The 24,367-nt window shown below is 39.2% G+C and overlaps 1 protein-coding gene across 2 annotated transcripts in view; it reads left to right on the top strand.

The window, feature by feature from the left end:
- Positions 1-24,367, top strand: part of SLCO5A1 (solute carrier organic anion transporter family member 5A1) — a 120,579-nt gene that overhangs the window by 60,953 nt on the left and 35,259 nt on the right. The window contains exon 5 of one of the 2 annotated variants that reach the window (XM_036031202.1): positions 13,204-13,368. The exons of the other annotated variant lie outside the window; for it this stretch is intronic. Within the exon in view, the coding sequence (XP_035887095.1) occupies positions 13,204-13,368 (165 nt within the window). The remainder of the gene's footprint in view (positions 1-13,203; positions 13,369-24,367) is intronic. 2 annotated transcript variants of the gene reach the window in all.

The raw sequence follows: 24,367 nt of genomic DNA, 5'->3' as shown, positions 1-24,367 counted from the left end.
CTTCTTTTTCTCAGATAAGTCCCTTTAGCATTTCTTTCCTTCCTCCTTTCTTTCTTTACTTAATTTTTAGAGAGAAGGAAAGGGATAGAGAAAGAAAGGGGGAGAAATATCAATGTGTGCTTGTCTCTAGTTCAACCCCTATTGGGGACCTGGCCTGCAACCCTGGCATGTGTCCTGACTCTGACCGAACCAGTGACCCTTTGATTTGCAGGCTGGCACTCAATCCACTGAGCCATACCAGCTGGGGCAACATTTCATATAATAAAGGCTTGGTGATGATGAACTCCTTTAACTTTAACTTAACTGGGAAGCACTTTATCTGTTCTTCTATTCTAAATGATAGTTTTGCTGGGTAAAGTAATCTTGGATGTAGGTCCTTACCTTTCATGACTTTGAATACCTCTTTCTGGCCCCTTCTTGCCTGTAAGGTTTCTTTTGAGAAATCAGCTGATAGTCTTATGGAAATACCTTTGTAGGTAACTATCTCCTTTTCTCTTGCTGCTTTTAAGATTCTCTCCTTCTCTTTAATCTTGGGTAAAGTAATTACGATGTGCTTTAGTTTGTGCTTCCTTGGGTCCAACTTGTTTGGGACTCTGAGCTTCCTGGACTTCCTGGATGTCTATTTCCTTCACCAGATTTGGGAAGTTCTCCATTATGTTTTCAAATAAGTTTTCCATTTCCTGCTCTTCCTTTTTTTCTTCTGGCACCCTTATGATTTGGATGTTGGAATATTTCAAGTTGTCCCAGAGGTTTCTAAGCCTCTCCTCGTTTTTTTGAATTCTTGTTTCTTCATTCAGTTCTGGTTGAATGTTTATTTCTTTTTTCTGTTCCAAACTGTTGATTTGAGTCCTGTTTTCCTTTTCTTCACTGTTGGTTCCCTGTATGTTTCCTTTATTTAACTTTTGATAACCTTTACTTTTTCCTCTGTTTTATGTCTGTACTCAGTCATTTCTGTGAGCATCCTGATTATCAGTGTTTTGAACTCTGCATCTGATAATTGTCTATCTCCTTGTCACTTAGTTCTTTTTCTGAAGTTTTGCTCTGTTATTTCATTTGTGCCATATTTCTTTGTGTGGGCATATGTGTTACATTGTAAAAGGCAGAGCCTTAGGTATTCACCAGGGCAGAGCAACCTGCTTTGCTGTGCTGTGGAGATATGTGTGGCCCAAGAGGAGTCCAAGAGGGAACAAGGCCATTTGCTCAGCTCTTGGCCAGCTTTCAGTTACTTTCCCTGCTACCCACAAGAAAATTGGGCTCTTCTGGTGCTGATTCCAGGGTGGGTGGGCTTGTGTACATTCTAGGACCCTGTGAGTCTCTCCAATGAACTCTCCTGTGAAGCTGGGAGTTTCTCCCACTGCCACAACCCCAACAGGTTTTTATAGTCAGAGGTTTTGAGGCTTTATTTACCCATGTTGGAACCCTGGGTTGTGTTGTCTGTCTTGCTCTCCAGTTTTTCCTCCCAGCTTATCCACATGCCAATGTAGGTTATCCCAGCTGTAGGGTATCCCACAGCAAATGTAGTAGCTGCTGCCTTGCCCGCCCACTCTGCCACCTTGCACTGTGTCCTCTTCACCCCAGCTTCCCATCTCTGCCCCTCCTACCACCTGGATGAATGTTTCTTCTCTAACACCTTGGTTGTCAGGCTTCCATACAGTTTGATTTTCTGGAAGTTCAGTTGTTTTTTGTTTTTAAATTTGTTGTTGTCCTTCTTTTTGTTGTGTGAGGAAGCAAAGCATATCTACTTACCCCTCTATCTTGGCCTGAAGTCCTTCTTTAATCTCATTATTAACCCATTTATTGTTTGGTAACATGTTATTTAGCCTCCATGTATTTTTGTGTTTTTCAGTTTTTTTTGTCGTGATCGAATTTTTGTTTCATACCACATTGGTCAGAGATAATTCTTGATATGATTTCAATCTTCTTAAATTTATTGAGACATGTTATGTGTCCTAACATGTGGTCTATCCTAGAAAATGTTCCATGTACACTTAAAAAGAATGTATATTCTGTGGCTTGGGAATGAAGTGCTCTAAAGTTGTCAATTAAATCTATCTGATCTAGAGTGTCATTTAAGGCCTTTTTTTCCTTGTTAATTTTCTGTCTGGAAGATCTATCCATTGATGTCTGTGGGGTGTTAAAATTTTCTACTATGACTTTATTACAGTCAGTGTCTCTCCTTATGTCTATCTGATTTGCTTTACATATTTACGTGCTTCTATGTTGGGTACGTAAATGTTTACAAGGATTATATTCTTTTGTTCACTTGCTCCCTTTACCATTAGGTCGTGTCCTTTGTCAGGATATTTCCTTTTAAAAGAAAGAGTAATTGCAGTCTTTTAATAGTGATGGGCAGTGGTTTATAAAATCAGTTTCCATTCTGATTTTCTCATTGGTATGTCCAATAAATTCTCAACTTTTTCACACTATCCATGCCTTAATGGTGATGACTGATATCACTTGGGCAGTTAAACCTCCTGATTTAGACATACAGCTGGTTTCTTTCATTACTTGCACTTGTCCTGGATTCTCTAATTGTATCTAAATGGGAATCTCAAGAGACACTTTTTCCTGTTAAAAACGAATTGTTTTAATGAGATGAGAAAATGAAAATGCTAAAAATGCTAAATCCTAAAAATGCCAAAAATGATTCAAATGATGTTGATAATATTGGACTAATGCTCAGTTAGAATATATAAAGTTAATTCATATTTATCTTGCACATGTCAACTTCCTTTAGATTATCTAATACATATCACCTATAGGAAATGAAATCAGTCCTAAAGTATTTAAACTGATGTTCAAAAGAGCAAATCAAATTTCTGGGAATCACTCTATTGTTGACATAATTTTTATTACAAAACTGAGATTCATTATTAAGGCCTTGAATACAGAATGGTTATGAAGAGTTCCTCTTCAGTTAAATCTGAGCTTGATTTCCAGATACTCTTTTCCCTTGTTCTGTTTTCAGGATCAGGGCTTCTTTGGGTCTTTATTTTATTCAGGGTGGGAAAAAGTATGTTTACAGTTGTGAATACACAGAACACAGAGTTTATTCTTTTATTACTTATCAATCCCATTATTTTTCCGTATGAACAATGGTGGAGCTACCTTTGCCCCACCCTGTATATGAAACTTGGACGCCAATATTAGCTTCTTCAGAGAGGAGGTAGAAAGATAGCTAAGTTACTACTTTCTTAAAAAGAAAATGATTTGGGCCATACTGAATGGTGCCCTTTTGGCAAGTTCTATTGCAGAGAATGCTAGAAGAAAATATACTATACTTTCCACTCTGCCTCCACATTGTAATGACAGATATTGGGAAAATCTGACTCAGTCTTTCTTGGTTCCTATTATAAATTATGCAGGAATAAGACTGTTTTAAAACACCGCAAAGGAGAAAGTAGAATTTTTAGTATGTCTGCATCACCTTTCTATAAAGAGATTAGCATTGATTGCATCAAAATCTCACCAATAAAAATAAACACTTAAATATTAAAGTGGATCAATTTTCCTGAGGTTCAAGGTCTTTTAGTCTTCCAAATTTAACTGTTTATCTTTCTAAATGGAGAACTTTTGATAGCAGTTAATGATAAGGACAATTTGATTTTTGTGACCACTTTTGATTTTTTAAGCTTAATTGCTTAGCATTGTAATTTAGCATAAAATATAAGCGATTTTTCTTTGCCCAACTTTGTCTGTACTAGAATATAATGTGTTTACAATACTAATTAAATAAAAAAGTTACTTTGAAGTAATGAATAGATTTAAGAGTCCATTGAAAATTACAGAACTTTGATCATGATTTAATTAAACAACTGTTCACTTTATAGAAGGTTCTGTCCTTTGTACTGTGGCAAATACGAAAATGAGCGAGCCAGGGTTTGCCCTCTGTGAGCTTACAGCCCACTGGGGGAGGCAGGACAAGGACAGCCGGAGATATATAAAGACCATAAAGGAGGCTAGACACACTGGTGTGAGGTTCAAAGGCAGTGAGGGAATATGTAGTTGAGGGGTCAAGAAAGGTTTCATGGGAGGAGGTGGGATTTGTGATGAACTGTGTAATGCTGGGAGAAGTTCAGTAAGTAAAGGGGGGAAGGTGCAAACATGTGCATGGGAGAGAGCAAAGCCAAGGTCAGGCTATGCAGATGTATTTGAGAGTTCTGAACATGTCATAGTAGTTGGTGTGTTGTATATCCGTGGCTGAGGCCTGGGAGATAAGGTTCAGAAGGTAAGAAAGGGTCATATTGTATATGGTAAGCTTGAATTCTAGCCTTTAACTGAGGCTGTCCCTAACGGGCAGGGGGAGGTGTAAGCAGATGTTTGGTAGCCTTCTTTAGGCAGATTATGGAGGAAAAGGAGTAGATTGAAAGGAGGCCCAGGTAGAAGGCTATGAACAGAGCTGAAGTGAGAGGAGATGATGGTTTTGATGAGTAGAGAAGGAAAGGACAGAATCTTTTAAAACTGGTCTCCTTCTTCTATCCTTGCCCCTTTCAATTGCTTTCAACTCAACAGCCAGAAGGATCCTGTTCAAATGCCACGCCTCTGCTCAAAGCTTCTGTGGTTTTTGATCTCACTCACACAGAACTTCCTTCCCTATACAACCTACTAGGGTTATGATCTCAACCATGGTTACCTGTTTTGATCCCGTATCTTTCTTGCAGTCTCATTTGTTTATTCTGCTCCAGACACATTGAGTTCGTCACTGTTCTTTTTATTTATTTATTTACTTACTTACTTGTTTATTTAATTTTTGTTGTATATTTTTTCCATTACCATTTACTCCCCTTATACTCTCTCTCCCCTGCAATCACCACACTATTGTCCATGTCCATGAGTCCTTTTTCCTGTTTGCCCAATCCCTCCACCCACTAGCCTACCCCCCACAGTTAGCTGTCATCCTGCTCTCCATCTATAAATCTGTCCCCATTTTCCTTGTTAGTTCAGTTCATTCATTATCCATGTATGAGTGAAATCATATGGTATTTTTTTTCTCTGACTTATGTTCTCCAGTTCTACCTATATAGTTGCAAAGGGTAAAATTTTCCTTTTTGATGACTGAGTAGTATTCCATTGTGAAAATGTCCCATAGTTGTTTTATCCACTCATCTATTGATGGATACTTGGGCTGCTTCCATATCTTGGTGACTATCAATAACTCTGCAATCAACATAGGAGTGTTTATGTTCTTTTGAATTTACATTCTTTTAAATTAGTGTTTTGGGTTCCTTTGGATATATTCCAAGAAGCAGGATTGCTGGGTCAAAGTCAGGTCCATTTTTAATTTTTTGAGGTATCTCCACACTGCTTTCTGTAGTGGCTGTACCACTCTGCATTCCCACCAACAGTGCACAAGAGCTCCCCTTTCTCTGTATGCTTGCCAGCACTTGTTGTTTGTTCATTTATTAATGACAGCCATTCTGACAGGTGTGAGGTGATGTCTCATTGTGGTTTTAATTTGCACTTCTCTAATGATTAGTGACATTGAGTATCTTTTCATATTTCTGTTGGCCATCTATATGTCCTCTTTGGAGAAGTGTCTATTTGGGTCCTTTGCCCACTTTTTAATTGGGTTGTTTGTGATTTTGGTGTTGAGTTTTGTAAGTTCTTTATAAATTTTGGATATTAACCTATTATCTGATGTATAGGTGAATATGTTCTCCCATTCTGTGGGTTGTATTTTTATTTTGTTGATTTTTTAAAAATCATAAATGGGTGTTGAATTTTATGAAAAGCTTTTTCTGCATCTGTTCATGTGATCATGTAGTTTTTATCCTTCATTTTATTTATGTGGTGAATCACATTTATTGATTTGCAAATGTTTTATCAACTTTGCATTCCTAGAATAAACCCCACTTGCTCAGGGTGTATGGTCTTTTTAATGTATTACAGTATTTGGTTTGCTAATGTTTTGTTGAGGATTTTAGCATCTATGTCATCAGGGATATTGGCCTATAATTTTCTCTTTTTTTGTAGTGTCTTTATTTGTGAGAACATTGATGTGAGAGAGAAACATCAATTGGTTGCCTCTCGTACATGCTCTGACTGGAGACTGAACTTGCAACCTAGGCACGTGCCCTCACTGGGAATCAAACTCACAACCTTTCACTTAGTGGGATGATGCCCAACAAACTGGGCCACACCTGTCAGGGCTCTTTTCTCTGGTTTTGATGTTCTGTTTTACTTATATCTTCTTTATCTCAAATTCTTTGCTTTATATGTTTTACATTTATTTTGATGTGCATATGTTTTCTTCTGATGAGCAGAATCTTTAGATTTGAACCTACAGCTTGTAAGGTAAAAAGTAAATGGTAACAGGACTGGCAAAGAACTCCTAAAAAAAAGAAAAAAGTTTCTTTTTTAAAAAATATTTTATTTATTTTTAGAGAGGGGGAAGGGAAGGAGAAAGAGAAGGAGAGAAACATTAATGTGTGACTGCCCCTCACATGTGTCCCGACTGGGAATCGAACCAGCGACTCTTTGGTTCACAGGCCTGTGCTCAATCCACTGAGCTACACCAGGCAAAGCAAGCACTTTCTTTGTATTCACTGCAAATTGACTGTGGGGTTACTCATCAGACTAGTATTTACCATATATACATATATACTCATTAGTGCCAGATTTAAACAAGCAGGTTTGTACTCTGGCCAGCAACCACTAATGATGTATTTTGGGCCCCATGGCTTCCTTCTCTGTCCACCATCTGCAGGTAATTATCTCAGGAGCTCTATATGCTTACCCAGAGATGACTGTGGCATGCCATGGCCACCCATTGACTTCCACTCCTTTATTGGTGGCAGAGAATGCGTTTGCATTGTGTAATGGAAGGGCAGGAGAAATTGAAATGCTTAAATAGGGAGCCCAGGGGATCATTAGTTTCAAAGAAAATGAGCAAGAATGAGATGGATGAAGTGAAAATGAGTAGGGCAGTTGGGTCCTATTTGGCCATGTTATATATGAAGAGCAACTTTGGTTCTGCTTTTACAGAAGGATGTGACTAAAAATTGTTTGATGCCCCTGAGTAACAGGCATCGAAAAATTGTATCTGCTCTACACTCATGAAATATATGGAGTGGTGAGAGACCCACAGAACATAAGGGGAGTTGTTGAGGGCTCACTGCATGGTGATAGTTTTTTTTCACCGGCTTGTTGATGCACGAGAAGGTGTTAAAGTATATAGGTAGTAAGAATTTAAATATCTGAGATAAAGGAAAATTACATACTCACTTTGAGTACTTATAAGAGAAGGAATCATGAGATTTTGTGGAGAAGTGTTAAAGGAAATGGTCTTATAATTTGAATTTGAATTTACGGATGTGACTGAGTGACAATATAAAGAGGTCAATGTCATTGAAAGAAGAATTTTTACTTACATTTCCCCAAGAGAAGGATCCTGCCATGCTGTATAGGGCCACAGGGGATGTACCAGGTTTTGGTCAGGAAACAAAAGACAGGAGCTGTGGGGAAGCTGGGGTCAAAAAGTCTTTATGGAGGTTTCCACAGGAAAAACAAAGCTGAGCAGAGTGAACAGTTTGTGACTAGCGCGTGTGAATAATTTCAGGGGGCTGTGCGCTGTAGGGGTGGTGGTCTCTAGTTGCCTGGGGCCTGGCCCTGGGTGATCTAGGGCAGGGGTAATAATGGCTTGGTGTGACAGGCAAGTTGGTGGTTGGGACTGGAGACTCAGGATTGGTTGGTTTGCATATAAAAGATGTGTTCTCAGCTGAGCCCTTGCTATCTCTGAGAACTGGTAGTCAGCAAGATTTTTAAGATGTCAAAACATTTAAAAAACGTGATTAATAGATAAAAGTTTAGGTGTGACTGCCAGAGCAGACTCTCAGCCGGCCTGATTCTACTGTGACTGTCACATGGCATTTCCTCTTCTCTTCACCTCAGCCTCTCTCTTCACACCTTCAAGGACCCAAGGGTCCTGCACATGGGATCTGAAAAGCGCTCTATATTCTGCCACATCATGTTATTTTATTATTTATCAATAAAATCCCAACCTTTTATATAACAAGGACCCCAATTTTGGTGTTCCCATTTTTACTGTTGGCCTTGTTGTCTATACCTAATATGAATTCCATATCATGTTTGACTCAGTCCATTTAAGCCACTGTTATCTGCTTGTTCCAGTTACACTTCCTTCAGATTTTACTTTTATTTAAGAAATTGGCATTATGTAAGACTTAGAGGAAAGGACTAGACTGGTACCCAAATATCATTCTAATTATTGAGATAGATGCCTGGCAATATTTACCTTGAGGAAACTTCTCTGTTTCTTTGTTTCTTTTTCTCTTGTATAAATATCTTTATTGAGCAACTGCTATAGGATGAAGAACTCAGGATACATATACAAAAAGTTACAGTCCATGTCCTTAAAGGGAGGTCAAAGGGAAATACATATAATAGAACATAAATCTTAAAATGGAGACGTCACATTCTAAGGAAGTTTGAAGAAAGAGGGGGAAGGGACTTCTAAGTCAGCTGCCTGAGCCAGGGAAGACTTCTCTTGTAAAATGACATATTGTTGCATCCCTTCAAAATTTCAGAGTTTTTGGATTGTTTTTGGAATATAAAAGTAATGCATGCTCATGGTAGAAAATTTAGAAAGTACATAAAAGTATAAAGTACAAAATAAAAATGAATTCCAGCCTCATTCCTGAACATAGATGCTTACATTGACTTACAATGAAAATGCATACTTTGAAACTAGAGAGAGGTGGTTGTCACATACCATTGCCAATATACTATAAAGCCTTGCAGTTTTAGTGCCAGCCTGCCTTTATTGTAGGATTTCTTATTCAGTGATTTAAGAAAATGGTCACTGTCATGTCTCTCCTCCATCATGCTTTTCGCTGCTTCTTTGATTTTACAATGATGTAGTTATAAATGACACCAAGAAACTTACCTAAACTATGTCCGGCAGCATAAAAACCAGGTATCTGCCTGCAAATCAATGGATGTAGCAACATCTTTGCTAACTTAGGTTTTAAAACTTTGTGTTTTTGAAATAATTTTGAAATCACATAAAAACCACAGAAGATGCACCCAGAACTCTTATGTCCCCTGTACCCTGATTCTCTAATTGTTGGCATTTAACCCGTTGGAGAAGTTGAAGACATGATACTCTACTGCCCCTAATACTTTCGAGTGTGTTTCCTAAGTATAAGCACACTTTCCTGCGTGACCACCAGGCAGCCATCAAAGTCAGGAAGTTCACATCGATCCTGTGTCATCATCTAGACCACAGGCCCCATTCAGATGTCACTGATTAATGCCCTTTACGTCCAAGATCCAATCCAGAGTCACATGTGTTTAGTTTAGGTGTCTTCTTCATCCTTGTCAGTCTGGATAAGTTCATCATCAGTTTTTTTGTCTTTTACGACCTTTATCACTCAACTTGGGTTTAATGACGCCATGCCCTGATTTACGCATTTTGTAGGCATACCACCGCAATAATGCTGTGCTCAGCGCTTTGTAACAGAGGCCACACAGGGTGACTTTGCCTTGTTAACATTTGGGGGAACTTTTATCACTTGGATAAGATTATATCTACCAGTTTTCTCCACTCTAAAGTTAATAAGTATATTGCAACTATTAAGCGATAAATAATTTGTAAGTACCTCGTGTACAGTCAGTTCTCGTTATTTGCAGAAGTTGTGTTCTATAAAGTCACCACGGACACTGAAGTATCCAATACCAACCATTGCTCTAGGGGAAATACAGGGCTGGATTCCCGCCACAGCTTAATGGCCAACCCATTAATATATAACCTTGTTTTACATGTGTTTCTGTTCAACAACACCTTATTTCATGTACATTGTTGATTCATTGACATTGAACCCATGGCCAGCAGCACTGTAACTCCTGCTTGAAAGAAGCTTATCTAACACACACATTTTCTCTGGAAGGCACATCCCAGCCTCTTGCATTTAGAAACACTACATAGCACTTCAGCACTATGCTTGGGGGTGGCAGGACATTTTAAACAATAAAATCACCAAAAGCGCAAAAATGCAAAAAATGCGACAATGGGTTGTGAAAAGGACACTTGTTTGTAGTATGAGAGCTGAGACAAGAGGGCCTTGTGCAGCCCAGCCAAGAATGTGTGTCCTGCAACTCCCATGTTTTGCAATTTTGTGCATGTCCTCCATAGTCCATGTGCTGCCAGTGTTGATTTTAGACACAAATAAATTCTGGTGAATTTGCAAATGCTGGATCTGTGAATAATAAGGATTGACTGTATCTTGTTCCTATTGTACTTCCACTTGCCGTTTTTAGCATTAATTGAGAATGAATTGTTCCACATTTGGCCACTGGGAATCCTTCATGCTGTCTTCTGTCTTTCTGACATGTCCCCATCATTCTTTGAGTACTTCTTTGCTTTTTTGCTCAGCAAGATTTTCCAGGCTCATCTTGTATTTTCTCTGCTCCAGCTCTGAAGTTAGCCAGTTCTCCAAGGCACTCTGGTTCTCGAGAAACCAAGAACTGGGTGTGAGGTGGGCTCATTGCTACCAGGCTCATTATTTCTAAGCTCTGCCAGTAGACAGAGTTAGTAGATGCATATACAGTGTGGGGCAAAAGTAGGTTTATAGTTGTTCATATGAAATGATACAATAATTAATAAACAATGCAAGAATAAACTAGTTTGCATACTCACCTAGTTTTGCCCGGCACATAGACACAAAGTCTATCATCTATCATTGATTGATTATCATCTTATCTATCTATATATCTGACTATCTACCTATCTATTTATCTATCATCTATCTATCCATCCATCTATCTATCATCTGGTGAATCCATGCCAATACCTGCAGTTTCAATCTTATATCTAACAGTTCCCTTTCAATATTTATAACTCCCTTTTCTGGCAGTTAAAAAACCATCTCCCATTATTTCAACATCTGCATTTACTAGCTTACTACCCCTGCACGGAAACAAACCTCCAGTCCTCCCAGCCAAAGACACGTCCCCGGACACCTGGCCCCCACTCCTGCAGGGCATGTGGGCTAAAAGGTAGCCCCACAAAGGGGAAGGAAGAAGGTGGAAGAAAAAAGATAACTTAAAAGTTGAAAGTCTGAACTTTTGCTAAATTCTTCTTAAATAACAGCAAGTTTTTTTAAATGGAAGAGAAGAGAGAAACACCCCATGTATTTTTAGTTACCTTTGAAATTACAAGGTTATTTTACCATACCAAATGAGTATAAAAGAAAAACCAGTTTATATAAATGGTATCTTTTAAAATATTCATGTGATATATATGTTATCTTCTTAGATGAAAATAATTTATATTTTCCCAGATGTTTCAGATTCAAGCTAGTGTTTAACAACTAAACTTAATATAACGACTGAATCTCTAAATGTTAATATAAAATCTTAACTTTCTAATTTTTAAAATTTTAGATATGGCATTTTGATTTGTAGTGCTTATAAGAGGAAATTGGGTAATTTTATGTACTTTGATTATATTTTTTTCTGTAGTGTTTTTTACATTAAAAGTTGTTTGCATCTTAATTTTTCTTTTAAATGTTCGTTTAAACTTTAAATAATTAAATTAAGTTATAGAACATGAAAATTAATTTACATTTAAAGAGGATAATAGTGAATAGTTTTGCCTTCCTAAGTTTTAAATTCCTGTGAATAAGCTATAAATTATACCGTTAACCACTGCTGTTTAATTTTATGAAATGACTTTATTATGTCATAACATAACAAAACTGTTCTGATAACTGAGATGACTGTACATGTCAAAAGTAATGCAGCTTACCTTTGTCATGAAGGTAGGTAAAGGTAACGCGAATGTGAGTTAGTTCACATTATAAACATGCAAAAAATACAAAACTATACACACAAGAATTTCCTTTTATTTCTCTTTACCAGTCTTACTTCCATGCAACAGAATTTCTTGGTGTTATATGAGTTAAGAGGTATACATTTGACTATATATAAATACATTTTTGATTTGTTTGATTTTTACTTAAATATTATATATACATGTGATATATATATTATATAAAGGTGCATAATATATACTTATACACACATAAATATATTTCTGTAGCATCTGGCTTTATTAATAAATAAAAATATTTCTTGGAGTTTCTTTTACGCTGGTATATACAGCTTATTTCACTTTTTTTTTGTCCTCACCCAGGAACATACTCATTGATTTTAGAGAGGGGGAAGAGAGGGAGAGAGAGGGGGAGAGAAACATTGACATGAGAGAGAAACATCAGTCTGTTGCCTCTTGTACATACCCCAGCCGAGAACCAAACCCACAGCCTAGGCATCAAACCCATGACTTTCTGGTTTACGGATGACGCTCCAACCAACTGAGCCACATCGGCCAGGGCTTATTTCAATTTTAATTACTGCATAATATTGTATTATATATTGTGCCATAATTTAAACACTTCCCATCAATGGGCATTTAGGTATTCACCCCCCCCGCCCCCAAATTTTGCTGTTATAATCAATGCTGACATGAATATACTTGCACATACATCTTGAACCACATAGATGGCAAGTTCTGTGAAATAAATGCCCCCACTCAAGGAATGGACTGCTCTCTGCCTTGAGAGGAACTGGACGAGTGCTGAACCCCCACCTCTGGGCTGTCCCTCTCCTTTGGAGGTCATTTCACTTTGTTCCAAAGTCCCTGGGAATGTCTGACCTGGTAGCCTCATACCATATGCTCTTTTAGCTATATCATCTCCTGAGGCTGAAAGATCGGATGTCCAATCATGTGCCAGCTCCTCTGTTGTGGGTGTTTGGGAGATGGCAACCTAGAAATCAAAGTGTAGGATTTTATTGCAGGTCCTTTACACATTTAGTAGATTTTGGAATCTTAAAGAATAATATCATTTTAATAAATAAAAATGCAAATAATTTATTTTAAATAGTTTTTGAAATGGGAGTCATAGAGGTTGGATACTTCTTGTAAGGATATTTATGTGTGGGTATGTTTTAAAAATACTTTATTAAATTACTTTACCCTACTTGAAAATTAACCCTCCCACAAATCTATTTAATAAAGGGGATAATTTCTAATTGGTCATCAGGTTTTTCTACTTTTATTCTTTATTCAATAACCTCAAATATTGCTGAATGGCTATTTCCAGTTCATTTCAAAAACAATTCAGTTTTATTTTATTTCCCATCCCTGGTTTATAACATTCATTTGTCATTTTTGTCATTTTGTAGACCTACCAAGAGCAGCTGTCAGGATCTTAAGCAACATGACATTCCTTTTTGTGAGTTTGTCATACACAGCTGAGAGTGCCATTGTCACTGCTTTCATTACCTTCATTCCCAAGTTCATCGAGTCACAGTTTGGTATCCCGGCTTCCAATGCCAGCATCTACACTGGTAAGGCACCGCCGTCAGAGCGTCTTCAAAACATGATCGGTTTTTACCACGAAACTAAAACGCCGTGAGCGGAGAGAGCTCACCGTTCATTCTAACATCAAAGGGTGAAATACGTTCATTAATAGCCCCCTTCCCCGCCCCCAGACTTCAGGAGGAGAAAGTCTTTGAATGTTTTCTCTTTGATTCAGATTGTCTTGCTGTGTGACTACTTTCCCAACAGTGTTTTGGAAAGGGAGAACTTGGCATATTTGTGTTTTTATGGGTTGGAGTTAAAGGAATGAAATAGGCAATGGTGTTCCAATGTAAATCCGAATAAATCCTTTTAGAGGTTAGCACAAGGCTTGCAGTTTTAGGTTTTTGAACATTGATAATTTGAAATGTAGATCAGTTCTGCGGTATCAGGATCTTCCTTTCCCAAATGTGAGTGGATTTTAATCGAATTGCTGCAGATGCTTGAATTTAGAAAGGAAATCTATTATTTGTATAAATTTTGCCTTAGAAATTATTTCATGTCTGGGGAAACTGATTTTTAGAAGACTCTGATACACGTACCTTAGTGCTTAAATCTCTTCATAGTAAATTGGGTGCTCAGAAATGTGGGAACATCAATTTTCAAATATTAGGGGAATTTTCAGTGTATTATATCGTTGCTGGTAGAAATGGGGCTCTTTCACAGGATCCAGAGAAAAACATTTCACCCACCCGATGCACAGGAGATTGTGGTGTGGCACGATTTCTTCAGGTGGAAGTAGAAGAATGCCCCAGTGTCCAATCTCCATCCATCCTGCCATGGATGTAGATCCACCTATGTCTTTAGCAAGGTGAAAACAACGGCCAGTTTCCAGAGTGTCTGTGCCACATTAACGCTTAGTCCAGTCTTAGTCCTTCTCGTCATCTGGCTGACTTAGCTTGTGTTCCTGGCCGCAGTCTGCTGCTGTGCTGCCACATCCAGGCTCCTGCCTGGAGCCTGTGTTTGAAGCCTACGTGACTGCCAGCCACACAGCTGTTAGGGCCACATGGTTATGGAGAGAAGTGCATGGGGCGAGCATGGGTCAGGGAGGGGAAGAGAGAGAGAAAGAGACAGAGAGAGAGCATGAGTGAGCGCACACTCTTTTTTGTTCCTTGGAATTATATTATCTTGGGCTTGGGGAGATCCAGGAGCTTTTTCAAAATAACTTTCCAAGCTTTAGTGGGCTTCTGATGGACCCACCGCCTAGCCAATTGATCCCTTTCTCAGGTTAGACTGACAGACAGGCTTCTATAGTTGAGCACCTCCCCCTGTACCATTTTGACTTTGGTTCCTCATGGCCTTACCTTCCCCTGCTCACTGCAACAATCTGGTACCAGATAGGGGGACAGAGAGGTGTTAATCCACGTAGGGTGCCGCTGTGATCCTCTGGAGTGTGTGAAGCTGTAGCTTCCCGGCTAAGCAAACAGGCTCATGCTCCCCAGCCCATTAAGTTCAACAATGTCCGATTCCCTTGCTTCCTATTTTATTACAATTAACTACTAACTGTAACAGTATCATATGATATTCTGGATATTTCCTTAGTGGTTTCAAAGATGGTCAGTGATTGTATCTACCTAAGGCTTAATACATTAGACACAGATATTTAAAAAGTTAAGTGGGGAATTACGATAACTTTTTCTAGTGGCTTTTGTCCTCACTCTCCTCCATGTCTATATCCAGACCCAGTAAACATTATTATCTGAAAATTAACAGGCAAAATTATATTATAATAGAAAGAAAATGTTGACTCAAAATATTTGGGTAATCACTTTGTTCTCTCTTTCACTTTGCACATAAAAATATACATAATTGGGCTGTGGATCCATGATAGGAAATTTATTTTTTGTAAAGAGTGTACTGCTGTGGGCCATTGTACTAACTGTGACATAAATATGTTTTTTTTCCCTTGTGTTTTTAAAAAATGTTTTCCGTATATTAAGGTAAAGTTGACAGTTTACAGTTTGGTTGTCAGAAAATCTTAACCTCCCATTTCTGGTTTAATTTCTACACTAACCTTTTGCTGAGCAACCATCCTTAGGTAGGGAAACCAGGAGTTGGCTTGTAGCTAGATTTGAGGCCACATAGCTGTTATATGTAGTTTCAAGTATTTCCCAAATGTAAGAGTGTTACTGGAAGGAAGGTTTATAGCCAAACAAATGTGAAACTGCTGAGTTAAAGTATTAGAGAGTTCTTTGCTGCAGGACTTATGCCCTTTAATATGCTAATGTGCACTGTGACATTCCCAGAGGAAGATTCAGAGTACAGTCTTCCCCAAATTATTTGACCACAGAATCCAATTTTTTAAGAGGCATCTTTGTCACGAACAGTGCTCCTCAGGACACACATCTGGGAACATTGCTATTCCACCCTGTGTGTCCTGTTCCCAATCAACCAAAGGGCAGTGCTCTGTCGAAGCCTCCAACTCCCCTCTGGACACGCCATTTGGCTCTGCTGAGGCAGTGGTACAGTGCCACTCGCAGTAGGGGTCCATGCACAATGAACACATACAGATCAGGACGTCTCTTAATTGCTGCAGAGGTGGGGGCTGGATAGGCAGCTCCTTGCACAAAAATGGAGAAAGGGGTTCAGCTGGACCTGGGACGTTTGGCTGCAGAATTCCACACAGTGGGGTCAAGGCAGTGGTCACTGAGTGTGTGTGGCCCGCTGGGTGGGGAGGGTGCAGGAATTCGCTCTTCTGTGCTCTGACACCAGGAGTACAGGAGCAGTGTCACTAAGTGCCAGTTCCCTTTCGGTTTTGTCACTGGTATTTTTGGGGGAATCCTTGCCAGTGTAATTTACACAATGTTTTGATAGGCTTCTGTGTTTGTATAAAAGCCTTTTATTCCCAGCACACATACTTTTTCCCTACTCTCCAGATAGATAATAAATAATAAGGGTCAAGAGATATTAGACTGATTAGGAATAGACAGTGGGCTGTCACGGTAAGAGTAAACAAAGACAATAATTCGTTTCAAAACTCAGCTTGATTGTTTGAATTTTTATCACCAATTTGTTTATTCTCTGAGCAGAGATTTATATTTTTAAGGACAAATTTAATTTAGTTTAGTTTAGTTTAATTTAATTTAATCGTTCTCTGAATCCTTGTCTACACATATAACACAAAGAATTAATCAATGTATTTGAAGAATTTAAAGTTTTAACATTTTTCTTGAATTTCATTGATTATGCCCATTTATTTTCAGTTTTAATTTCTCATCTGGCACTTTTCAAGCTAAAGTTCACTTTTCATTTAAAAAATTTATTTGGATAAATACCTTGATCCTCCGTAGCAATTTGCCTGTGTTGGGTTACATGGTAGAAATGAAACTCTGTACATGATTCAGAAGGTGGGCCTTTGCTCACCTCTCTTATATAGTCACTGAACACCAGGTCTGTGCGCAGAGCTCTGTGTGTGTGTGTGTGTGTGTGTGCGTGTAAAGTCTCAAACCAGGAGGGTGAGTTGCTTACAGATCTAAGAGGAGAGGGAAAGCTTACTAAATAAGTTTAGAGAAAGCTCTTTTAACAATTTGGTAGAAGATTTGGGTTGCAGAGATTATTTTGGTGGGTGAAGTGGTATGTTTGAGTTATGTTTCATGGAGGAAATGCTTTTTACCAAGGTTTTAATGAAAAGTAGAATTTGACCATTTGATTTTGGGGGGAAGGCATTCATTCCCTATTTCCCTACAGAGGACCGGCTAGAGCAAAGGCAGAGAGCAAGGAAGAACAAGGCTTGTTTGGCCCCCCACCCCAAACAAAGAGCAGTTTGCTCCTTAGGAGAGAAACAGGGAGGGTTCTAAAGGCAAGCAGGTGGGGGGAACCTGTGGGAGGGGGAATGCTGTCTGGTGCTGGGGTGAGAAATCTGATCAGGGACCTTAGTGCCACTGGGTTTATGTCGTCATCGCTTTGGGAGCACCTGTGCCCTGGGAGAGGTGGTGATACCAGGGTTTGATGAGGGTGTCATCGAAGCACCTTAGTCGACCCCACTTGTTTTATCTCTGCAATAGTGGGTCTGTGTTTGAGTTACACTCTTCCCTTTGTGGTTCTTCTGTGAAATCAGTTAGGGTCACATGTATGGATTGAAATGAAGAATTATGAAGCTGGGATTTGGAAAAGCTTAACATAATGGGCAGAGCCCTGAAGGAGGAGGTGGAAGGAGCCGCCTTGAGCCCTGCCGCTGCTGGCTCCTAGCTGTGTGACCCTGGGCAGGTCACTTAACTGCCTCAGTTCAGCTGAAATGGAAGTTTATCTGTGTGATGAGGACAGAGGCTCGCCTGTCCTGTGGCAGTGTGGTTGTGAGGGTCAGGTGACCCAGTGAAGAGTCAAACAGGTCTAACAATATACATTAGAAAATATAACAATTGTATATCATAGGAAAGAAAATTATTGTCGATGATGATGATGATATCACCTTACATTTGAAGTCATGCAGCTTGAACAGGTCAGAGAATAAAACCTCTGTAATAACAATGATGATAATAAACTGCTGACATTTATTGAGTGCTTACTAAGCAGAAGACAATATCTAAGCATTTTTATATGGATAACATCATTTACTTTAGGTAACTGATGCCTGTGCAGTAGGTATTATTGATTATGCCCATTTTCCAGATGAGGGAACAGAGGTCTAGGGAGGTTTAATAACTTGCTTAAATGCATGCAAACAGTGAGAGCCTGAGGCTGAAGTTTGTACTCAGTGGAGGGTGTATCTCCATATGTGATTTTTTACTATTATATTATGTGAAATAATATAGTAAACATGATACTGTCATCATTTACAGTCAGTTTTTATTCATTTTTTACTATTTCCAGGAAAATAATATTCTAGGATTCAACTTCCACCCTCTCCGCAGCAGCCTGGGGGCGTGGCCACAAAATCTGTTTCCAGAGCACACGGTCTTTGAGCCTCACCATTGCTTTCCGGGAATCCTGCCCTTTGGTGTGCGGAAGTAGGCAGCTAGACACTAACTTCTCTTTACAAGAGCAATGGCCTTGGAAAACTCTGTTTTGTTTTCCCTTGGACTATAACCAAGATTTATATTTATGTGGTAAGGGGATTAGGTTGAAGTGTGATTTTTTAAAAATCAAGTTAACGTTAATGGTTGTCTAATTAACCAAATGTTTGCCATTCATCTTTAGCCACTGACTTGGGGTCTGGTTGTGAGATCCACAGCAGTGCCACTGAGCTCAAACTGCTGCCTCTGGGGGTCCCGGCATCTCTAGACACAAGAGAGGCATGCACCTGCTTCGAGTGTTTCACCCTTCTGAGGGCCGTGACAGCTTCTCTGTACTAGATCTTTAATTTTAGAGCAGTCTTAAAAATCCACTTTTGTACTAATTTTATAAATGTACAGTATACATAGATTTTTAAATATTGAAACTAAACTTTTAAATGCAAACAGACCACCTTAGGTATGGATGTACTAATGGGGGATGGACCCATTGCTGCCTGTTTCCAAGGCCAGGCGGTGACATTGAACTCGGAGACCAGTGCACAAGCAAACACAGTGTTCTCTTGGAGAGAAGGGGAGGTCCCTGCCAACAGTGGCTTTGGGCAGCTGCTAGAGTCTTATCACTGCTCGACTTTTAAACAATCTTGCAATGACTAGAGGCTATTAGGAACTAAGAGTGACAATTAGAGGCTCTTTGTCTTTTGGGAAGAGAGGTATTTATCACATTAAATTATATTTGCTTTTCTTCAATGCTAATGAAAACTGTTGTAGGAGGTTATAGAGGACCATAAGTCAAGATATCCGATTCTCTGTATTTGTTCCTTAGCCAATTAATTTAGGACATGTTTGAGTGCCTACCATGTGGCAAGTTCGTAGCTGGGGCACTAATGGTGGCAGTGAAGCAGGGCTCAATCGCTTAGGAAAAGTCGGGGGTCCAAAACGGCAGTGAGTACAAAGGCACCAGCAACAGCGGCACTGAAGCAGGAGCGGGTCCTGCAGCCACCGGCATCTCTGAAGGAGGTGGCAGGACCACGTTCTCTCTCTCCAGGCCCACCTCCCAGTGCTTGGAGCCCCCAAGAATCAGACTTCAAAATGGAGGCTTGGCTGGAGTTTTTAATGTTTTTAAAATACTTAAAAATCTTTAGGATATTTTTACATTTAAAAAATATTTTACTGGTCACATAGGTTCCTGCTCTACAACCAGCCCCCACATCCAAGCTCCCCAGGGAGTCTCAGCGAGACCAGGTGCAAACAGTCAGGGTCACTGTCATCAATAAACAACGATACACGCTGGTACCCATCATGCCCAGACACCTCGGATCTCGTTAGAGAGCAGCGCCGTCAATCAACACGTTTCCCACTGTGACTGGGGGGTCAGCACCCGGCACACACAGTGGGCAGCTCAGGATGACTGGGGTCCCCTGAAGTTACCGTGGGCCAGGGCAAGAGGTGGCCAGCAGTTCTGCCCTCAGGCCACGAACGCAGCTGTAACTTCAGGCTTGTTGGTTTTTCTCTCTAGGTCTGTTTTCTAATCTAGGAAACAGTAATTTGGACTGGAATCAACTCTCTGATTTTTTCCTGCTCTAAAATCTTAGATTAAGTAGTTTTTCCAAGGCTGCATGTACCAGAGAAACTGTTTCTTACAATCCCCATAGAGTTATATTGTTTTCTTACAAGAGGACTAGTTACGCCCTTTGTGGCAGTATTTTTAATAAAGTGTCATCACACCCTTTAGCCATGTCCAGCATCAGCGTTACCTGTTCTTTGCCATGGGCAGGCCTGATGGAGTCCACAGACCTCTTTTTGAACTTGAGAACTGTCACTTCCCTAAATGTGTGATTTTTGCCAAGTTGCTTAACCGCCTTTTCTCAGTTTCTCACTTGTAAAATGGGAGTGATCTCAGGGCTACTGAAAAAAATTAAATGAGATAATTTTCTCTTACAGCATTTGGCATATAGTAAATATACCAAATAAAAATTGGTCTCCCCATTTATGTTGTGAGATTGTGTTAATGGTGATATGTTAATCACCATTAAAAACTTTCATTGAGTTTTCTGAATTAAAACAAACTTCTATTAGTCTAATTTAGAGTGATAATTTGAAGGCATTTTGTTAAATGCCACCTGGTAAGAGAAGTGATATTTTCAAATGAAATGGTAAGTTGGGGCTATTTTAGTCCGGATCATAGCAATAAAGCAGCAGAAACCTTCAGGGCAGGAGGCAGCCAGGGGATGATGGGGAGGAGTGTCGCATTGCTGTGCTTCCTGACTATCTCTCTCTCTCTCTTTTAATTGCCCTAAGTCAATTTGCCAAATGACCAGACTCCTTTTTGCCCATTTATCCAAATGACCATTTTTGGGTGTGATTCTTTTCCTTCATTTACCAATTTTAGAATAAAAATTTACATTGTAGCAAATTTGTATAGAGACCAATGAATTTAAACAACGTAGTCATGAACTAACTCATGGCTGTTTGCATGTCTGATAGGCTTTAATCCACTGCAGTCATTCTTCTTTTGAATGCTCCAGTTATTGGTCTTTGGCCACTGGGAGCCCCTTTGAGTCAACACCCAGATCCTTCCGTGCTGCGGAAGTCATTTGTTGCTTGTTTCCTGCCCCAGGTTTGGGGTCAGTCGTGTTTCTCCAGAAGATTGGTTCCTTTTAGTGGAAATGGTATTTGGGAACCACCATCCAGATACTAGGGGTCTCCTTGCTATGGGGTCGTCATTGTTTCTAGGACTTTTGTTCCTGAAAAGAGAAAAACAAATCTTGAGGTTACACTGATATTTCTGCTTCAAATTTAAGATGACAAGTTATTACTTCTTTGATATTTATTACATCCCTTTGCTCCAATACTGAAAATCTTTTTTTCTAATGACTTTAACAAAATCACTTTATAATTGTGTATGTATGTGTGTGTATAAGAGTGTCAGATCAACTATCAGTATTATTACTAACTATGAAATATGAAATGCAGTTTTGCACTTGTTTGTGGTTCTTTTTCTCCAAAGGCTATCTTTTATGGATATGCAAAATACTGTGACCTAAACTTATTTGAAATAATCCTTTGTTCAAGTTATGCCCACAACCTGATATGATGTGGAGTTTATTTGCTTTAATTTATTTTCAGTTTTTAGGAATTGATTTTTATATATTTTTAATAGTTTAATTTTTATTTTTTCCCATTACCATGTGTCCCCCTTGCACCCTCTCCCATCCCCGCCCATCCCCCTCCCTCTACGGTCACCACACTACTGTCTATACCCATGAGCTCTTCTTTTTTGCTTAGTCCTTCCACCCCTCAACAACACCCCCGCCCAGGTAGAGCTGTCAGCCTACTCTCTGTCTATGAGTCTGTCTCTACTTTGCCTGTTAGTTTGTGGAATCATAGATTCCACATATGAGTGAAATCATGCAATATTTGTCTCTCTGTGACTGGCTTATTTGACTTAGCATAATGTTCTCCAGGTCCATCCATGCTGTTGCAAAGGGTACAATTTCCTTCTTTTTTTACAGTGGAGTAGTATTCCATTATGTAAATGTCCCGCAGCTTGTTTTATCCACTCACTTACTGATGGACACCTGGGCTACTTCCAGATCTTGGCTATTGTAAATAACACTGTAGTGAACATAAGGGTGCATATATTTTTTGAATTAGTGTTTCTGGTTTCTTCATATACATTTTAATATTTTTAAGTTAATTTGTTTTTTAAATTCTGTAAGACATTTGTATGACTTGAGAGGCAAAACCATAAAACCAAGGACATTCAGAGAGACCTTGCTTCTATTCCATGTTCCTCCAGTTCTCTCTCCTTATTTTTAAAAAATATTTTATTTACTTATTTTTTAGAGAGGGGGAGGGAGGGAGAAAGAGAGGGAGAGAAACATCAATGTGTGGTTGCTTTTTGCACATCCCTTACTGGGGACCTGGCTGGAAACCCAGGCATGTGCCCTGACTGGGAATCCAACCAGTGACCCTTTGATTCGCAGGCCGGCACTCAACCACTGAGCCACACCAGCCAGGTTTCTCCTTCTTTAGGTAGCACTTTATTAGTTTATTCCTCTTTTGTTTCTTTTTGATTATGTAAAGGGCTGAGGGATTATTTTCTCTGAACTGAAGGAGGCTTGGAGATTTAATATAAATGATAAAGGTACAATTGCTTTAAGAGTAACACATAATACGTGTAACTGATTTCAGCTGAATCAGAGTTGAGCTAGGGTTAACTGTTTGCTTCTCTGATTTATGTGTTCTTTACTCACTTTTCAACCTCAAATATGTCTATTCTTCACAACTCCTGTGCAGGGGAAGGAGACATTTTAAGTGTTATAATTTCACATGTTTGAAAAATATATGTGCAGTGAAATGTCAGTTGACCAAATCTCTCAATTAAATGAAATGGAAATATGTTTGCTTCATCTCTGATGATCAACAGCACAGCCCTTACATTTGGGATTTGTTTTGTATAAGCACACATGTGCACAGGCATACACCCAGAGAAAAATAAAGTTCACCACCACTGATAAGGGATTTTTGGGCTTAGAGAACATTCAACCCAGTTTTCTCCCAATTTCTGCATCTATATCCATTGCCCCTATGATGATCATCAATGTTCAGAAATGGCCCAGAGGTTCTTGAGAACCTTAGTCATCAAAAATACTATATTGTGTTCGCAGAGCAGGATTCATTTATATATAAAAGTTGAGCTGAAAAAGATGAGAGAGCTTTTCAAAAGGAGTAAAACCCTGCGGAAAGAATGAAGTGTCAGGAGAATAGTAAGAGCATTTCTGCTACAAAGTGCACCATGTCCTTGGTTAAATCAGTGTCCAAGAAACACCCAGTAGAGTTGATGAATGAAGGAATGTAAACATTTATCTTTCTGGCTCTCAGCCTCACCTTTGGAATGAGGGATTGAATTAAATAACCTTCCACTAAAGATCAACTAACAAACACCCCAGCACCCTCCTCCCCTGGGCAACCCCAAAAGTCCTTGGATTTTTGTGAGCAACTTCTTTTTCTAGGCGTTGAAGTTAGTCATTGTCTTACCATTTTACTTTGTATATATGTAATACTTTTTTCTGGCATCTTAAATTTCACACATACGTTACTTCTCCTTTGGTGCATGTGAAGGAATGAGGTTGACATGTCCCACTTTTTGCTTTTTTTGGAGGGACTTTATCAAGGAGCAAGGTAGCTTGGTGATTAAATTTCTCCTTTGAGAATTCAGAAACTTTTCACCAAGCGTGATCCCATTTCAGCAGGTCCATACCCTACTTAAGCAAGGCGATCCCTTCCTGCTTTGCGGTGAACCAGCATTTTATATGAGAAACATTATGGATTTTAGAGTCAGAAGGTTTGGGTTCAAGAGCTGCCTCTCCATTTATTTGCTATGTAACCTCGGGTGAGTTAATGAATTTCTCTTGCCTTAGTTTTACCAGCTGTAAAATGGTGTGAAGTTTTAAAAAATTAAAATTACTTATCAAGTGTCAAGAGCAACATAAAGAATTAATTAGCAATGAGAATGATCCTGGCTTTCCTCTCTACTCATCTAATATTTTGTCCTCTATCATAGATCAGGAGAATCAGAATTATTATTGAAAGAGATGAGGGAAGCAGGAAAGTAGGGGATGGAGTATAACATTAGCCCACTTTTAGAGATAGGTAAATGAAGGTATAGACACTAGTTGAAGGATCTGTGGCCTCACAGGTAGCCGCGTACTGGGTCTACAGACAAACTGTTGTGACTCCCAGCTCATGCCACCATCTGTCATTTCCTCAGAGATGCTTTCTGTTAACTCATGAATATCACATTCAGAGCTAATGAGTATCCTGGCCCTTAAGTATGATCGGGATATAGTTATTACTGCACTGGCAGGAGGTACCTTTCACCTTTCAACTAAATAGTGAAACATGTGCTTAGGCATTTTCAGAAGTTAGAGTAATGTCCTTTTGTAACCTGAACCATCTCCTGATGGCCCATGGAAGGCTTGCTCTGCTGCCAGGCTCAAATTCCCACTGTGGCCAGAAGGAAGAACATTTGGAT

The sequence above is a fragment of the Phyllostomus discolor genome, chromosome 7, assembly GCF_004126475.2.
Source record: "Phyllostomus discolor isolate MPI-MPIP mPhyDis1 chromosome 7, mPhyDis1.pri.v3, whole genome shotgun sequence".
In the NCBI taxonomy this organism is placed as follows: Eukaryota; Metazoa; Chordata; class Mammalia; order Chiroptera; family Phyllostomidae; genus Phyllostomus; species Phyllostomus discolor.
The sequence above is the reverse complement of the archived record's forward strand: the minus strand, read 5'-3'. Positions and strand labels throughout refer to the sequence as shown.